At 36.2% G+C, this 17,390-nt stretch overlaps 3 protein-coding genes across 3 annotated transcripts; 1 reads left to right on the top strand and 2 right to left on the bottom strand.

The window, feature by feature from the left end:
* Window positions 1–110: 110 nt before the first annotated feature.
* On the bottom strand, window positions 111–2,929 carry LOC18104802 (subtilisin-like protease SBT1.7). Its single transcript, XM_006374776.3, has one exon. The coding sequence runs from the start codon at window positions 2,689–2,691 to the stop codon at window positions 352–354; it is 2,340 nt and encodes a 779-aa protein (XP_006374838.1). The 5' UTR covers window positions 2,692–2,929; the 3' UTR covers window positions 111–351.
* An 8,032-nt stretch (window positions 2,930–10,961) lies between these two features.
* On the top strand, window positions 10,962–11,504 carry LOC18104801 (glycine-rich protein DOT1). Its single transcript, XM_006374775.3, has one exon. The coding sequence runs from the start codon at window positions 10,962–10,964 to the stop codon at window positions 11,502–11,504; it is 543 nt and encodes a 180-aa protein (XP_006374837.2).
* Window positions 11,505–12,334: 830 nt separating this feature from the next.
* Window positions 12,335–15,730, bottom strand: LOC18104800 (acyl-CoA-binding domain-containing protein 3). Its single transcript, XM_006374774.3, has 5 exons — window positions 14,752–15,730; window positions 13,846–13,951; window positions 13,663–13,763; window positions 13,473–13,547; window positions 12,335–12,607 (listed from the first exon to the last, which is right to left on the bottom strand). Exons 1-5 carry the CDS (start codon window positions 15,567–15,569, stop codon window positions 12,574–12,576), a joined length of 1,134 nt encoding a protein of 377 aa, XP_006374836.1. The 5' UTR covers window positions 15,570–15,730; the 3' UTR covers window positions 12,335–12,573.
* Between the last annotated feature and the right edge of the window lie 1,660 nt (window positions 15,731–17,390).

Genomic DNA, 17,390 nt, shown 5'->3' with positions numbered 1-17,390 from the left:
CTCGCCTGTCAAGCTCAGTTTGATTTGATGTATTGCTATGCAAACATACTCAAGTCCCTCAATCTCAGCCATGCAGTGTAAATTGTTAAAGGATTCAGATTGAGAGGCACTAAAAGCAACTGGAGAGTCATTTTCAATTCACACAATTCTTTCCATTATCCTCTGTACAATTATTTCCCCCCCTTCTTTTTTATATGCCCTCTGATCACCTCAGAGAGCAATTATGAACGCAACAGCTTGCTGTACTGGAACAGCTGTTAGAACATCAGGGAAGAGATTGAAAATACATACAAATTCAGGCACTTGTCCCGTGAATGACAATCATTTATGGGATTTCTTCAGGATTTCGGATCATGTCCAGCTGAAAGCTATTGGACTGCCTACAACATGCTTCCCATCTGACCACTCCAGGTGAGCAAAGCTGTTTGTACCGGAAGGCATGGATGTAGCAGTGAAAGTCACTGTATAAGTCTTTTTCTCGTATTCTTTAGCAAAGCTCAGGGACTCTGGCTCAACTAGGATCTTAACTGACGGAGTTTTTGAAGTCATGGAAAGCTTGTATGTTGCTGGAACACCCACATTTGTCAGAGTCCTGGTGTATTTGACTGTACTTGTTACACCAGCTCCGCCCCCTTTGCCTGAAGCAGTTTCTAGTGGAACAGAGAACGATGGGTAATTAAGATCCCCCAGACTGTATTTCTTGCTCGAGTCGCAAGTGAAGTCTTTGTTTGTGATTTGTTTAATGTCAGATGCACTATAGTTTAGAGCACAAAAGAAGTTGATGTAGTCATCAACAGAGGCATCATAGACAAGGCCAGGATCAAGGGCTGCTACTGGATTTACATGTCCGGCGCCAAAATCAAACGGCGTTGATGGTTGTCCCGTAGCCACGTCTAATATGTTCTCTCCATTTTTGTATGTTGCATAGGCTGTGGTCATGAGAGCGGACTTGATGGCTGCTGGACTCCAGTCCTGGTGAGCAGCCTTGACGAGCGCAGCTAATCCACTGACATGAGGACATGACATTGATGTACCTGAAATGATATTGAAGCTCACATGCCTCTTGTCGCTTGTTAGCCCAGTTGGACCAACTGCCCCGGTCCATCCCGCCAGAATGTTGACTCCTGGTGCTATTAGATCTGGTTTGAGTACTTCTGGAGTTACCAGATTTGGACCTCTGGAACTGAATGCTGCTAACACTGGCGATGGCTCAACTCCAAGCTTTGTGCCTCCAGAAGCAATCGTGGCCATTGGCTTTGGATCAGAGAAGGCATAATTCTTAATTGCATCGGCAGTTCTTTGCCCTACAGTGGATGTGGGTAGAAGATGTGCATCAGCGACTAGCTCTTCTCCATACAGCTCTGTGTTTGCTAAAATCATCCCTAGACCACCGGAATCTCTCACCACCATGCCCTTTTGAACCCTACTATTCAACCCTCGATCACATATCACAATTTTTCCTGCAACTTGTGAAGGAACCAAAGTTCCTGTCATGCAAAGGTTGCCGCTTGTTGAATTGCTCACATTACCAGCATAAACAAGTGGCAACAATGAATCAGATAATGGCTTTCCACTATAAAGTGATATGCCTGAGTAGTTCTTTCCATTTCCAAGGCTCACATAAGCTGGGAAATCACGGTCCAACGTTCCAGCACCTACAGTGGTTATCCAGGGAGCAACATTAGTCAAGCTGCCTGGGCTGGGCCCACCATTTCCGGCCGAGCATGAGACAAGAATTCCCTGTGCAACTGCCCTGAAAGCTCCAATCGCTACTGTATCTCGATTGTAATCTGAGATTCCTCCTCCAATGGACATTGAAATGACATTAACGCCATCTGCAACAGCCTTTTCCATTGCTGCTAAAATATCAGAGCTAAAACATCCACCCAACCAACACACCTTGTAAGCTGCTACTCGAGCTTGTGTAGCCATTCCACGCGCTGTCCCAAAAGCATACCCAAAAAGGCTAGCTCCTGAGACAGCTGACCCAGCTGCTGTAGTTGCTGTGTGAGTTCCATGGCCATCATCATCTCTTGGTGACTTCGATTCCATTGTCTCATCGATAGGTCCAAATGCTGCTTCATAGCCTTTTGAGAAATATTGTGCACCTATCAGTTTCCGGTTACAGCTCGATGAATTGAAGTTCTTACCCACCGCGCAAGTACCTTTCCAGGTACTTGGTATGGGGCCAAGCCCTGTGTCATCAAAGCTTTTTATCTCTGGCCAGACACCAGTGTCTAGTACTCCAACGATCACCTCGCTCATGGAGGCAGACGCAGGGGGCACAGCATCGCTTTTCCCCAATCCAAGGAACTCAGGGGAATGAGTTGTGTGCAGCTTGTAAATCATTTCAGGTAGGACCGCTAGAATTCCGGGTTGTTTTTCAAGTAATTCAGCTTCCTCTGGTGTGAGTCGGGTGGAAAACCCATGGATTATGTTGTTGTAAGCGTAAAGCATGTCAGCAGATTCTGATACAGATTTTAAAGATGAATCGTACCATTGAAAATGATCTTCGTAAGTTGCTGCCATCTTGGACATGTCCATGTGAACTATGAAAGTCTTCTTCGTCTGCTGGCTCTTCTCTTCTGCTACCGCGTGTGTGTAACAGCAGCACAGAACCAGAAGTGTGGCTATCAGTTGAAGCCCGAGGTTCAAGTCTTTCACCCTCATGACCTGTCTTTCCATCTTCATGTTGGAGAATTCAGGCAGTATAGTGTTCTACTTCTGACGACTGTTCTTTTTTTAAAGTGCAAGGAGAATAGAAAGTGAGGTTTGCATAGGACAGGGAAAGATTCTCTTGGCTCCAAGGTAGGTCTCCATGAGGTTTATATATATAGCATGATGACAACCGGTTTGACTCAAATGAATTATTGTTTAGAACTCTGAAAAAGATTCGGAGCTATGCAGAGGAGGTTATGAAGCTGATCAAAATTAGCAGTGTTTTATAACTAATTATTTAACCTCTGGAATCTCTTCAAATGGCACTACTGTAGTATACTCTAGTTTTGTTTTATCTAGAAACCAATCAAGTTTGAGGATCAATGCTCGAGTAAAAGCATTAAAGTAGGCATGCACGATGATGGCCGATAAAAGGCATAGTTATCGAAACGGGTCCGGGCTTAACCTGACTTAGAAGGCTTTTATAGCAGGTTTTAATTAGATCATTTCAGGATAAAAAAAATTCATTAAATTTGACTTGGTTGTATCAACCAATCAAACCGGTTCGAACCTGGCCGGGCCATATTCTATATCCATGAGTTACCGGGTCGACCAGTTCAATTATTTTCTTACGTGGCATCATTATCTGGATTCCCGAATCTCATTCTAGTTAATGGCCGGCATATTTATCTGTGTTAAAAGGAGAGCTCTAGAGGTGATGTATTTTGCCAAAAAAGGTGTTGCATGGGACGCCGAACTTCCAATTCAAAAGGGTGGGATGTCGAAGAAGGATTACGAAATTTCGTGTAACATTCAAGATTCCGAGGCGTTTGCTAGCATTTCAAGTCCAATGTCTTTGGATTTCTCTCAAAGACACTTGAGAAAGTGCCCGATCAATGATATTAATAAGCACTTAATTCTTGCAGCCAAATGTTTTGTAGACGGATGCAGGTATACATCCATGTCTTAATTCTCCGCAAGCAGTTTGGCCACATGATTTGCAGGTTCTATCTGAACAATCCCACTCAAGAGGATAAATGAGATGGACCTTAGTGGTGGGCAGGGATTCGTTCAATCTGTCATTGTTTCTAAACTTTACAGGTCATCATGCATAAGAACAAGTGCTCTTGGGAATCCCTGATGCTTTCAAATTTGTCAGAAATCATGGAATCCTGCGTTCCTTTAACGTAATAATAATATAGCTGCATGCACTTCCACAACTTTATTGGGAAAATAAAGTTTTCATACAGGACAATCGAAGTGTGTTTTACTAGGCGAAGATTTTTGCTTGGCTACGAAGAACGCCAATCATCAGAGAGCTTCGGCAATTATTTCTGTGATTGCAATTTTTGGTTATCAATAATATATGTTATCCCCATCTGGTTTAGGTGAAAAAGATATGATAAAATATGTGATCTGTTTTTACCCCACACATCACTTCACTTGCAGAAGATAATAATCTGCTTAGGTTTAGTGGAAATACCACTAATTGTTCATCTCAATTATATCCAGAAAGATTGAAGTCGTGCCCTTTAATCATAGTTTTTACATCCAATTAGGAAACTAAACTGAAAAGTACTACTTTTTTTTTTAATATTGACTCATCGGGATTTGAACTTGGACTGAATTACTAAAAATCAAGAATTTTACCGTTCAATTCAACTAAAAAAATCAAATCCGAATCAGTGCTTTAATTCCAGATTTTCTAGATGAACATGTCGAATCCAACAAAATTTAACCAGTATCCCTCTAACAACTGTGTTGATGGTCAATTATCAATACCTGTGATGGGTGGATGCCTAGTCACAGGTCAGATTTTGGGGCATCTAGATTGAGTAATGGATGGTGGAGAAACGAGTACTATACGAGAATACTTTAAAGAAAAAAGAAAAGCCAAGAACATTAGGTAATGTTGTGCAATTATCAGAAAGTGATTAAAGGCCCTAAGAAAAAATAGCCTTTTCTTTGATTAGACAATTGAATCGTTGTAGTGTTTAATCACAGCAGAGATCCAAATGGGTGTTCCTCCCAATCTTCCAGCCATATTTTTCTTGACAACAAGCTGGAATGGACCACCACCAGCACTAATAATTGCTTGATTGTTTCAGAACTAGGAACAGTTTCTACATGTAAATAATTACACGCTTATCCATCAATCATCCTAACTTGTTAGTCTGCCTTTTGTTTGATTCATGCTTAAATGCGGATTAGCTGTGGAGAAACGGACTGGCACCCATGTCGAATCAGAATCCTGTTCATTTAGGCTGGGTTTTAAAATTAACAGGGTTGATTCAATATAATCGGATTAAGAATTCGAGTTAATTTATTATATATTTTTTTTTAAATAATCAAAACGTGTTATTATAATATTTAAAAAAAAAATTAATAAGAATTAACTCAACTAGCACATAATCTAAAACTTATCCCGACTAAGGATTAATGCCTCCGGTAAATATAGTGACTGTCAACAGATATATGTAGCTGCAGATGTTCTAGCAGTATATTTTGCTACAGAGTATTTGTATCTCACACTTTTATCATAAAGAATGTGATTAACATAGATAAACCCAGTCATTTCCCTTCAGTTTTTGGGTTTTGATGGAGTCAGTGTCGTGATCGAGTAGTTAATATGTGAAAACAATGTGAAAATTGGACCTTTTTTCATGCTGAAACTTCCTTTTCGTGCTGGTATCTCATCAATTTCAGTTATCAACAGTCTAGTCGGCAAACACTTTAAACAAAAGGTATGAAAAAAAGAAATTAAGGATGGAAAGAAACAATGGTTGGCTGTGGTTTGATAATCTTTGAAGAGCTGTCTGGCTCTAACTTAATTAAGATCCCTGTCCTAGTACAAATCCCCTTGCAGTGTGGGGTATGGATTATGATCGTTTGGAATCTAGATTTCCATGGACAAAAGGATGGCAATGGTAGCAAGTGCTTGTTCCTTCCTCCATATCTACGATTCTGTATACGAGTTTTATCAATTTGGCACTCCTCAAATTACAACTTTCTTTATTTCATTACATGACCATGATAGATGTCGTATTATTTATCTGTTTAGAAGTGTGGTTGCGGTTGTTTTTCAAAATGTTTTTTATGTCAAAATGTATCAAAATAATATTTTTTTATTTTTTAAAATTCATTTTTGAGATCAGCGTATTAAAATGATCTAAAACATAAAAAAATATTAATTTTTAGCAAAAAAATTTTAATTTTTTAAAAACACGAGTTGGCCATGTTTCCAAATGCTGCCTATATCTGGCCCGAGTTGATGCAAGTAATTTATAATTCAAAAGTTTTATTTAGGTCGAGTTTGTAGTTGAATGAAGTAGAATTTTGACTTTGATTAAACCAATTTAACTTGAATGAGTTTTAGTGATTCGATTAACCCGTTCAAGTCTGACAAAGTTAATTTCTCTAGAAAAATAAATTGTTATCGTTTTAATAAAAAAATTGATGATTAGAGATTAATGTGATGATCGGTAACTCAGATTCTTTTTCAAGTTGTTTTTGAAACGGGGTTTGACAAATATAAATACCATCTCTTTCTCTATCAAATATCGAATCCGCACTTGAGGTCGTGGTCTAGTGGGGGAAGGGACTTGTTCCCTTCCTCTGCATCCGGGTTCGATCTTCTCTATGCATGTCTATCATCCCCGCGGTGCCTTACTTGCCCACTAGGCTTGCACAGTGTTTAGTGGGCCCGGAGATTAGTCGTGGTGTGCGTAAACTGATCCAAACATCCCGGGTTATATATATATATATATATATATATATATATATATATATATATATATATATATATATATCGAATCCCACAATAACTAGTAAGAAATTTTGTGAATTTTTTGATGGTTTGCTTTAGATTATAATAGAGAGATAAATTTAATTCCAAAACGTGAAAACTCATCACAAGAACCATCAATCCTTGACCGAAAATTAACAATAATAATTAATATGGGCGTACCCAGGAAATTTTTATATGAGGTTTAGATTAGAAAACAAAAATAAGAGGGCCAAAATTTAAATTTTAATAATTTTAACCCTAAAATTTTAAATTATTTAAAGAGAAATTACCAAGATTTATTTATTTTTTCAGTACCAGGCCCCCCTTTTACTCCACTCCTACGGCTGCTGTGTGCGCTGATTTTCTTGCACTCCATACAAGATTATGCTATGATATGGCAGTGTATTTTTATTATTATTATTATTATTATCAATATGAGTATTTGGGTTAGTTTTTGTGCATCTCGATTAATCTTACGAGTTTTAAAATTAATAACAATATAATTTTTAATGACCCTGAGAGAATTCAAACTCGTAATCATTAAAATACAAATCTAAAATCTGATCAATTAAGCTATCCTCGTATTAATAAAAAAATACTATTTTTTTAATCATAAATTATTGCCAAGAAGATTGATAAGTACTGACTTGTAGTTATTGGTTTTTTCTTCCAATCACTTTAAATTATCGAAATAAAAATATTTTATTTATTTTTTTAACAAAAAGTGAAATCACTTATTATTAAATTCAACATGAAATCATAATTATTAAATTTAGCTTAGAATTTAACCCGTAAAAGTTTAAATTATTGAATTCTTAAGTTAATTTAAGAATCACTTATTTATATTTTTACTTAAAATATATAATTATGCTGAGATTTGACCGTGCATTGCATTTTATTTTCCTGATCAAATTATTTCCTCAGTGCCAAAATAACTTAGGTTATGAACCATGCATGTCTCTGCATTTGGACAGTGACGAGAAATGCAATTTTTTTTTAATCGTCAATTATTGCCAAGAAGGTTGATAAGTACTGACTCAAAGTTCTTGGTTTTTTCCTCCAATCACTTTAAATTATCGACTTCAATAACGCTTTAGATTATTGGAGGATCCCTCTGATATAACCCAAATCTATATTTTTGCTTAAAATAACATTGTTTCAGTTTATTTTTTAAAATGAAATAGTGTTGGCCTAAACAAATCATGCCTAGTTTTGCATGCGCTAACCTAGTCGAGTAAATCGAGTTTGCCGAGTGAGAGAATGTGACTTAAAACTTAGCTACAGTAAGATTCTAATCTCATGTTTTCCAATCAACCCGGGGTTTCTCTGGTTAAAAAAGCACGCGTAAAGTCGCTGATTGTTAGGAGCAGATTTGAAAGGAAGCCGGCCGCATTAGGCATTGATTGAGGTTCACTGTTGCAGACTTGGAAATAAAGCGATCGACCACAGCAAATGTTTTCAGAATCTTCCCAGAGTTGCTACCATGTCACTGTCCCATGCATATCGACAGTCCAAATAATTGAGAGAGCAGTCAGCAAGGAGTCGTTTCTCTCTTGAATGCTCGCAATTCTCAGCGGTCCTTCTTCTCTGATTACTATACTCACAGCCATTCAAGTTTTTCATAGGCTAAAGTTAAAAACCTCCCCCTGCAATTATACAGAGGGTAGGGTTCTATTCACGAACAGTCAACAATCATTAATTATGACAAGTCGTTGTTTTGCATCTGACCCAACTCGAGCTAGTGTGAAAACATTGATACAATATTGTTCTTGTTATTTTTGCTTTTTTAGTTCTAGCTTTATTTTAAAAAAAAAAAAAAACTTACTATTGATTTAGTATTTCAAAATCGTTTTAATGTATCGGTGTGTAAAATAAAATTTAAAAACTAAAAAAATTATTTCAATATATTTATTAATAAAAATATATTTTAAAAAGTAACATTTATTATCCCATCTCATTTATATGTAATTTCGTGTTTTCATTCAAATAAACTAATGTAGAGTTCTGTCAAGATGGATATAATTTTTAATTGGTTATCTCTAGACTGAAAGTTATGAATACAATGTGCAATGAAGGAAAAATATTTCCATACCATATGGCTAAAACTTAAAGGCAAGGATTTTATTTGATGTATTGGATTTTAGATATAATTGTATTACAAATCTTGCTTTATAAAAATTAAAATAATATGTTTTTTATTTATTTTACATGTAAAAAATTATTTCTTATTAATTTTAATAAAAACATATTTTTTTCAAAAAATATAATTAAAAATATTTTTATTAAATCAATTTTTTCCTTGATGTTAAAAGACATTATTGCAAAAATCCCATCAATGCACTGGAGCTCATCGTTGAAAGAATTGGCTATCTTATTAAATGCTGACACGTGAAACAAAGACAAAACTGTAATAAACTAAGAGAGTATTTGTAAGTTGCTTTTTAAATTTTATTTATTTAAAAATATATTAAAAATATATATTTTTTATTTTTTGAAATTTATTTTTGACATCAGCATCTCAAATTAATTTTAATTAATATATATATATATATATAAAATTAAGTAAATTGTTTTTTCATGAAATACTATTTAAAACCGAAAACATCGTTATGAAATAAATGATAATTTTGTTTTTACATAAATTAACTGAAAATACAGTTGTGTCAAGTCTAAAAACTGACCCAGAAAAGAATTTGTGATATTGAATTATCATATCAATTTATAATTTATAGATTATTGAATTAATTATTTTTATTAAAACAACTTTGTTTTATTAAAAAAAAAACATAAATTCATTATTACGGTTTAGAACAAGTTTGATAAAATTACTAAAAACCTATTCAAATCAACTGGGTTTTACCAAAAAAAAATTTTATTTAATTTAAAATCCAAATAAGATCGGGTTTCATTCAAGTAATAGATTCCTTGAATAAACACACATCAAGTTCAATAATCATGGTTAAAACAAACAGAAATCATGGGCCGTCAGACAGTCCTTGAGATTCTCGTGGAACCCATGTAATGATCCGAGCAGAAAGAATTATTCGTTGTCTTTAATATGGGTTTGATTGTAGGATCGAAAGATGAAATCTTGGTTACCTAATACTAGAAGGGCCCATGATCACTCTTCTGCATACGCCCCAACTTCTAATTCACAAGCAAAGTCTTTTTCCATCGACAGCCAGCCTATTTGGTGCAACAATTATTAGGCCCCATTCATTTATTAATAGTAGTTTTTTTAAAAAATAAATTTATTGGAAGTGAGTTATTTTTTTATGTTTAGTAATGTTATAAAAAATAAATCAGAAAATAATTTTCAGTATTTGACTATATCATTCAAAATGAACTGGAAAATAACTTATTAATATTTTTTTTCAAGTTTATTAAAATAATGAGAAATAAATATAAAAATTTAGAAGTTGAATGAGAATAAAATTGAAGATAAAAATTAATTTTATAAATTATCTCAAATAAAATAAATAATAATTAAAATAATAGAGATCAAACCTAATAGATAAAAAAAATTGAAAGATGATGCAATAAAAAAAATAATACAATATCATAAATTATTTTAAATAAAATAAATAACAAACAAAAAAAGGAGGATCAAATCTAATAGATACAAAATTTTAATGAAAAAAATAACAAGAAAAAAGCAAATAATAATCATAAAAATAAGGATCAAAGTTGATATAAAAATCAAATTAAATCAGATTCTAAGGGGTGAAATTGAAAAAAAAAATTAAAACAAAATATATAGCAATCAAAAGTTTGATGATCAAAATTGATATAATTAGTAAATAACATGATATTTCTGAATTTTTCACAACTTTTAAAATGTATTTTCAATCTAAAATAAAATAAAAAACTTTTATAAAAATAGAGCTAAATTTTACTTTGAAAGAAAAATATTTTTCATTTTCCTCCTGCTGGAATCGTATTCTTGTTTGAAGCGCCAGAGAGCACATTCTTTGATCTTTAACTCGAAGAAGTCTTGAACACGAAGGACACTTTCACGTAAATTTATTTAGCCTGTGTGGCCACTTGAAATTCGACTCTGGCCTCACCAACAAGGCCGTAATCGCAAGCTAAGGCCTATAGCCCAGAAACTAACTTCCATGTCCATGACACCCAAAACTCACACGCCAAAACCGCATTGCAGTACCCTTGTGCTCATGCATATAGCTCCCATCACCAGATTAAGCTGGCACGCGTCACCCAATCAGGCACAATCTGCAGGGATGCCCACCCCTTGAACCTGCTTCATAGCTCCTAGAAGCTAAAGGTAAAATTTCTATATATAGCTTTAGCCTTCAGGCCACTACCACTACCAACAAATACTCAAGACTATTACCAGTGAGCTTGCAATAAGAGAGAGGCTACTAGACAGTAGACACTGTACCAGATTTTCATCTTCTTTTTTTTATTCTTTTCTGTCTTCCTCATCCGTGTTGTTTTTCTAAGAGCAAGGTTGGTTCTTTGTCAAGGTGCAGTTGATTTTTGAGTGACAGGAGGTATGGAGAGACAACATGTGGTGTCTTGGCTTCTCATCCTCTTAGGACTCGGCCTTTGTAGTTATGTGCTCGCTGAAGCAAAGAAAGAAGGGAGATTATTGAGGGGCAGAAGTTTTATGGACCATGAGGTGAAACGTGTACTCGGAGTGAAGGCTGGATATCGGGTGTCTTCTGGTGGTTACGGTGCAGGTTCAGGCAGTGGTTATGGACAAGGGGGTGGACGAGGCGATGGTAGTGATAAGGGCTATGGACCGGGTAGTGGAGGTGGGGGCTACGGCAGTGGCAGTGGCGGGGGCTACGGCAGTGGAGGTGGCGGTGGCGGTGGCGGTGGGAATGGGAATGGGAATGGGAATGGTATGGGCCAAGGTGGCGGGTTTGGTGGCGGCTGGGGTGGCGGCTTTGGAGGTGGGTCTGGTTCGAGTGGTAATGGTGGAGGAAATGGGTATGGCTCGGGTTATGGTGGAGGCATAGGTGGTGGTGGAGGCGGGGGATATGATCACAACAATGTCCATATCACAGGATCTGGGTCAGAAAACCGATCTTGATATGGCGACGAGAACCCCTATGTTTCACCAATGAAGAATTACTAATTTCCCTAGTGTCTTTAAGCAGAGGATAAGGATGAAACCTCCATAGTAGCTTTTTATGCATTCTCTATCTTAGTGAGTTTGTCAATGTTTAGCAGCATGCTCTAATAAATAGCAATCGTTATCAGTATCCAGTGCTAGGGTCATCCATTGCCACCACAAATAAATGCGATAAAACAGTAAATATGGAAGCCGTCCCTAACAATTGAAACGAAATCTAACTTATTTATGCACTTCCAACACGGAAAATTAAAATCTGAGAGCCCTTGGAACAATTCTGGTGGACCCAAATGGCCTTGGTCGTGTAACTTGCCATGCCAGCAACCATGAAATGCTTGCAAATTGTTTTACGGATCCATACTTCTATACTTATAAGGGCTGTACACCCAAAAAATGCCCTTACCTCGGTTGACCATGTCTAAACTCCAAGTGAATGATATCCACCCTGTCTCATCTAAATCCCAATCAACATCAAGGGATGCCCCATATTATTGGAGTTTACTGCTAGGGAAGAAACAGGAGAGTTCTTACCAAAAGAAATAGAGAGACTATAGACAACTACTTTCCCTCTCAACAATTCCAAACGTGAGGAGCACTTCAATTGCATGTGAATTTATTCTCGATAAGTATTTGGCAAAAATAGCATAATTAGTGCAAAACTCTTAGCACATTCCTTTCACGTAATGCCAACATCGCTTCATATATTCTCATGGATTAGAATAAAGAGTCAAACAAAGGACCACAAAGACTGGCATAAGCATCGAGTCTTAACCATGCCTCGGAAAGAATGGTGCATAAACATCATATTATAATTCAATGATTCCAGCCAGCAGGGTATATATACAAATGCATCAATGCACAACGCATAAATGTTACTAGTATCACACAATGCATAGTTCACTTCTAGGGACAAATAAATGATAGTATAAACAGGCAAGAACCTTACATACTTGAAACAGATTATACTTGGCAACAGTAATCAGTCTTGTTTGTGGTCAAGCCAAAGGAGAAGGGCTCCATGGTTATCTCAAGCAGCAGGGCAATGCTTGTCATTCTTTGGCCTGAAAAATTTCATGTTAAATAGGTTATGTGCAGCCCTAATTGGCTTGCATATTGAAATCATTGCAAGCATGACCCTTCCATAAGAAAGAAATGAGTAGCGAGACTACATGAAAATTCACTAGAGCAGTGCTCGGGAATATGACCCAAGTCCTGGATGGCAGATTCCTCATAGATTGTCACTGGTGATTGTCTAGTTACAGATGACAGGTAAATAAGAATCTTCATTGAAATAAGTGGCAGAATCAATAAACTTTTCACATAAGAATGTGGTGGTGCAAGAAATGATGATCATCCACCCATTTTCCTTAAAATTTTCTTACATTTATAGCGTGATGCCTGTGGTTTCTTTTTCAACAATAAAAAACTATTCTTTAAAGGGATCTGATTTTCTTGAAAAGGGATTTCTTCCCAGCCTCATTTGAGGAAAACACCCTCTACAACATTCCAAGAGGTAATTAAGGATTATTCAAAATAGACAGAAACCACCGGCCTTTTTTTTTGTTTTGGTGGAGAACTTTAAGTCAAAAACCTAAGATCTCAACTCAAACTCCCATACCCTACCACCTGAGCTACCCAGGGGAAATTTTAGTTGTTACTATAACGCTGGTGCTTGTTTTCCAAGTGCTGGTTATAGATAAACCTTATAAATCAGACTACTGATAAATGACATCAAATAAAGATTTCTGTAAAATATTTTCTACCTTTCTGCTGTGCAAAGCATGGAAACTACATTAATCATATTGTCCTATGAAACTAACAACTTTCTATTCAAACCTTTTCAGGAACCCTCAAGTTCCTGCAACAGCTTAGGAGAATAAGGCATATGGAAGAGAAAGAAATATGCATGAATTAACAATTTGTAACCTGCTATCCAGGTTTGAGCCCCCTGTCGGATCGCCTTCTTCAGCAACAGGCTTCGGTTCTGGATTCCTACATGTCCTACATATGAGAATAGTGATAGTATCATAACATAATAATAAGCTAATGAAAAGACAGAAACGAGACTAAAAAATAAAGGATTGAAGGGGGAAATAGCCAAACATTCAGGACATACATTTCATCTGTAAAATTTGGTTGACGGGATGGTAATGTACTTAAATCTGGAGTCACAGCAACAAGATTTTCCACTTCAGATGATCCTGGTTTATTGTCTCCCTGTAAAACGAAATTAACCAGAGATTGTTCAAAGTCATTACAGGAAACACAAGTGCTCTACGCTGCAGTGGAAAATACCTACACTAGGTTTTTCTTCCATCCACCCTGGTGCTCTCTCCAATACAAGGGCAATATACTGCTCCATAGCCGCCTCTGGACTCATGTTTCCCAGCCTTTGCCAAGCATTCCTTGCACATTGTAACCAGTGCCCTCGATCACTCACACATAGCAGCTGTCAACCCTGTTATTGTAACTAACTATCAAACTATACCGTGCAATTTTTTGGTATAGGCAGCCCCTAAGGTGTTGTTCTGTGCTTTCATTTTCTTTTTCTTAGGTGTACAATCCCTCTAGCACAAGATTATGGCTGATGGCTGCCGTTATCTTGTAATTTGTTTGATAAGCTTTCTGGCTTTTTGGCTATTTCCAAACAATTGAATCAATACCAGTAAAAAATCTAGGGTGGAGGAAAAGGAAAAGGACTTCGACCAAACCAATCGTGAAAAGGTTGGAGCGGCAAAAGCAACACCTCTAAGTTTCCAAATAAAGACAATAGGATCATTGGGGTTTTTTTCTACAAGAAAGTACTATGGTAGATCTAAGCATGGCGGGAAACAGACAAAATGGCCATATAAACATCATTTATAGTAGTACTACCTGTCCAGACGTGGATTTCTAACGATTTCCATGTGTTCGTATTCTGATTTTCTTTTTCCTTTTCTTTTCTAAATAAAAGACTCTAACCTTGTTTGACATCCATTAATTCTTGATCCACATGCCGTGAATCTTCACTTTGTGCATCACTAAACCATATTCTCTCACCCAAGACTATCTTATCCTATCCTCTGACAAACTTAAAACCCCTAATGGAAAACGTTTATCTGCTCTCATTCGACAATTTAGCAAACAATAAGAGAACAGAATACAGAATACAGAGAAAAAAAAGAGAAAAGCAGAGACATTATGTTAATTTAGCAAAATTTAATACCACTTAGCACGAGCAGAAACTTTGAGAGCCATGGGAGGCTGCTCCCTGCAAGGCCCCTCAGTAGCAATCTTATGAAGTCCATACAACTCCATCTGCAAATCGCTCCCTACACTTGCCAATCTCTCATCTTTGTTTCCTGACTCCTCAACAAACTTCGCTGCTTCTCCAAATATTTTCTCCAATTCACTCCTTTCTATCCCTTCCCAATCATCATCATCCTCGACCTCGTTAACTTCAATTTCTTCAATCCTCTCTTTTGAATCACTCCCAGCAACCCCAATCTCCTCGACAACGTTTAATTCAACGCCAATCGGTTCCTCTTCTCTGTTTTCTCTATTAGAACTAACCAGGTTTACTTGCTTGACGTCTTCATCGTAAAAGTCACCTTCTTTTAGCTTGTCTTCTTCCTCCTCTTCTTTTAAAATTGCCTCGATCAATTCTTGAACCTCAGTTTCACTTTCAAGTAGTATCTCGTCACGAGTTGCTGAATCTTTAGCGTGCTCGACAGAAGAAATTCCTGTAACAAATTCATAGACCTTTTCTGTTACTTGTTCAACAAACTCCGTTCTCATTTCGCTCTTAAGCCCCTCAACTTCCAATCTTTCACGATACCGTAACTCCTCCATCATCCCCTTTTCTTCTTCTTCACCGACAATCTCTGCTGCAGAAAAAGCTTCTCGATCAACATTTTGAGTTTGAGAATCTTCGTGGTGGCTAGAATCACCACTGGACATGGCCATAGAAACAAGTTTGGCTATGAGAAAGGAGAACAGAACAGCAATAACACCAGTCACAAACAGTTCTTTAACAAGCTCCATCTTTTTTTATCAAAGCAAAGAGAAGAAGCAGCGAGAAGGGGAAGGTCTTTTGTTTTCGATGGGGGAAGTGGAGAAGACAGAAGTAATAAAGGGATCGAAACAGAAGAGAAGGAGAGGGAAAGGATATTTGCAGGGAAGAGCAAAGCATATTCTGCATCTTTATTTTGCTTTTTGGCTAAGTTTATACGGTGATGTGGGTCCCAAATAGGCTAACACTATGCTGGGTGTCTAAAAAGTGCACAATCAACCAACTGGACCCATGGTGACTCGGCATGTTTGCCTTTTACAAGTGATTTTTAATTATTTTTTTAAAACAAATATCAGATAAATATTTTTAAGATTATTTCAGATGATTTTAATATATTTATCTAAAAAATAAAATCTAAATTGATTATTTTGATATATTTTTAATTAATTTTTTTTTTTGTGTTTAGTATTGTATTAACTTTTACGATTATAATTTAAAAATATAAATTTTTTAAAAAATATATAAATTGTAGTTATTTTTATTCAAGATTAAAAAATAATTAAAGAGATTTATGTAAAATTATTTGAGTATTAATTAATTAAATATTTTTAAATTTATAATTAAAACAAAATACAAACAGGACAACATATACAAACAAAACCTTAATAAACATTTTGTTCATGGTTGTCAAAGTCGGTTTGAATATGTTTAGGATTCATGCTATTAGTTTGGTGGAATCAAATTGGATTTGCTTTGAACATTAATCCAGTCAAAATTAGGTAATTTATAACCCAAATGTTCCATGCCAAACTCTACTCAAACAAAGCCAAAACAAAAGGAATTATTGGTTTTAATTTAACTGTGTTTGAACTTTGAACTGGACATGTTATATCACCTAATTCTAATCAAGTCAGCATTGAGAATAATTCAAAATAAAATTTTGTCTAGATCGTGCTTCGAACAGCTAGATCACCGGATTGTTTCAGAATTTTTGCTAAATAAAATTCAGTCTAGATCATACTTCGAAGAGGTAGATCACCGGGCTGTTTCAAGATCTTTGCCTGCTCGAGACTCTGACCTCGCTGTCTGTGTTTTTGTTTTGTTTTACCACTTGCCATCACATTCTTGGAAAATCACTGTTCCACCTAACCCAAAAGGTGCCTGAGATGTATCTATAGACCATAGCTTTTTTTCTATATCTCTAATTTAATTCCTTTGAGATACGTTTGTAGAGGAAAATAAAGTTCGAAATTGATATAATTTTTACTACCACAGAGAAAAAGTACGCTTGCCAGCGTCTCCATAAATACATTCCTTTGAAAAATGGATTTAGAAATTTGAATGGCACCAATTCTGTCAAATTTTCAAGAGTATCAGAACTAAAAACCCATTGTTTTGCAGTCCAGCTTGAAGGGTCGGATAGCCGGGACCAGTCGGATTAATTTGGTGGAGAAACTCGATTTTTTAAGAAAAAAACATCTTAAGTTAACGAAAAATCCCGGATTTTAAAATAAAAAAAACAAAATCTTTCTAGAGTTTTTTTTTTAAAAAAAGTTGGGTTTCATCTAATTAGCTCACCTGCCATGAGTCTTGGCCAGGTCGACCTCGGAAAGACCGGCTCAAGACAAGCCATGCGTGGTTCACGATTTTCTTTTATTCAACGTTGCTCGTGTTTTTTTCTTTGAAAATCTTGTGATGCACTGGCGTGCTTATCTCAATCTCTGGGGCGGTGATGCCTGCAGGTAAAGGCATCCTCCTTTAATAATGAGGGTGGGTTGCAAAGAGGAAAAATAATAAAACGATGATGAGATAAGATAGGAGTGTGGGTCTTCGTTTCCCCTCGGACAACTATC

The sequence above is a fragment of the Populus trichocarpa genome, chromosome 14 (assembly GCF_000002775.5).
Source record: "Populus trichocarpa isolate Nisqually-1 chromosome 14, P.trichocarpa_v4.1, whole genome shotgun sequence".
NCBI lineage: Eukaryota > Viridiplantae > Streptophyta > Magnoliopsida > Malpighiales > Salicaceae > Populus > Populus trichocarpa.
This window is presented reverse-complemented; position numbering and strand designations above follow the sequence as displayed.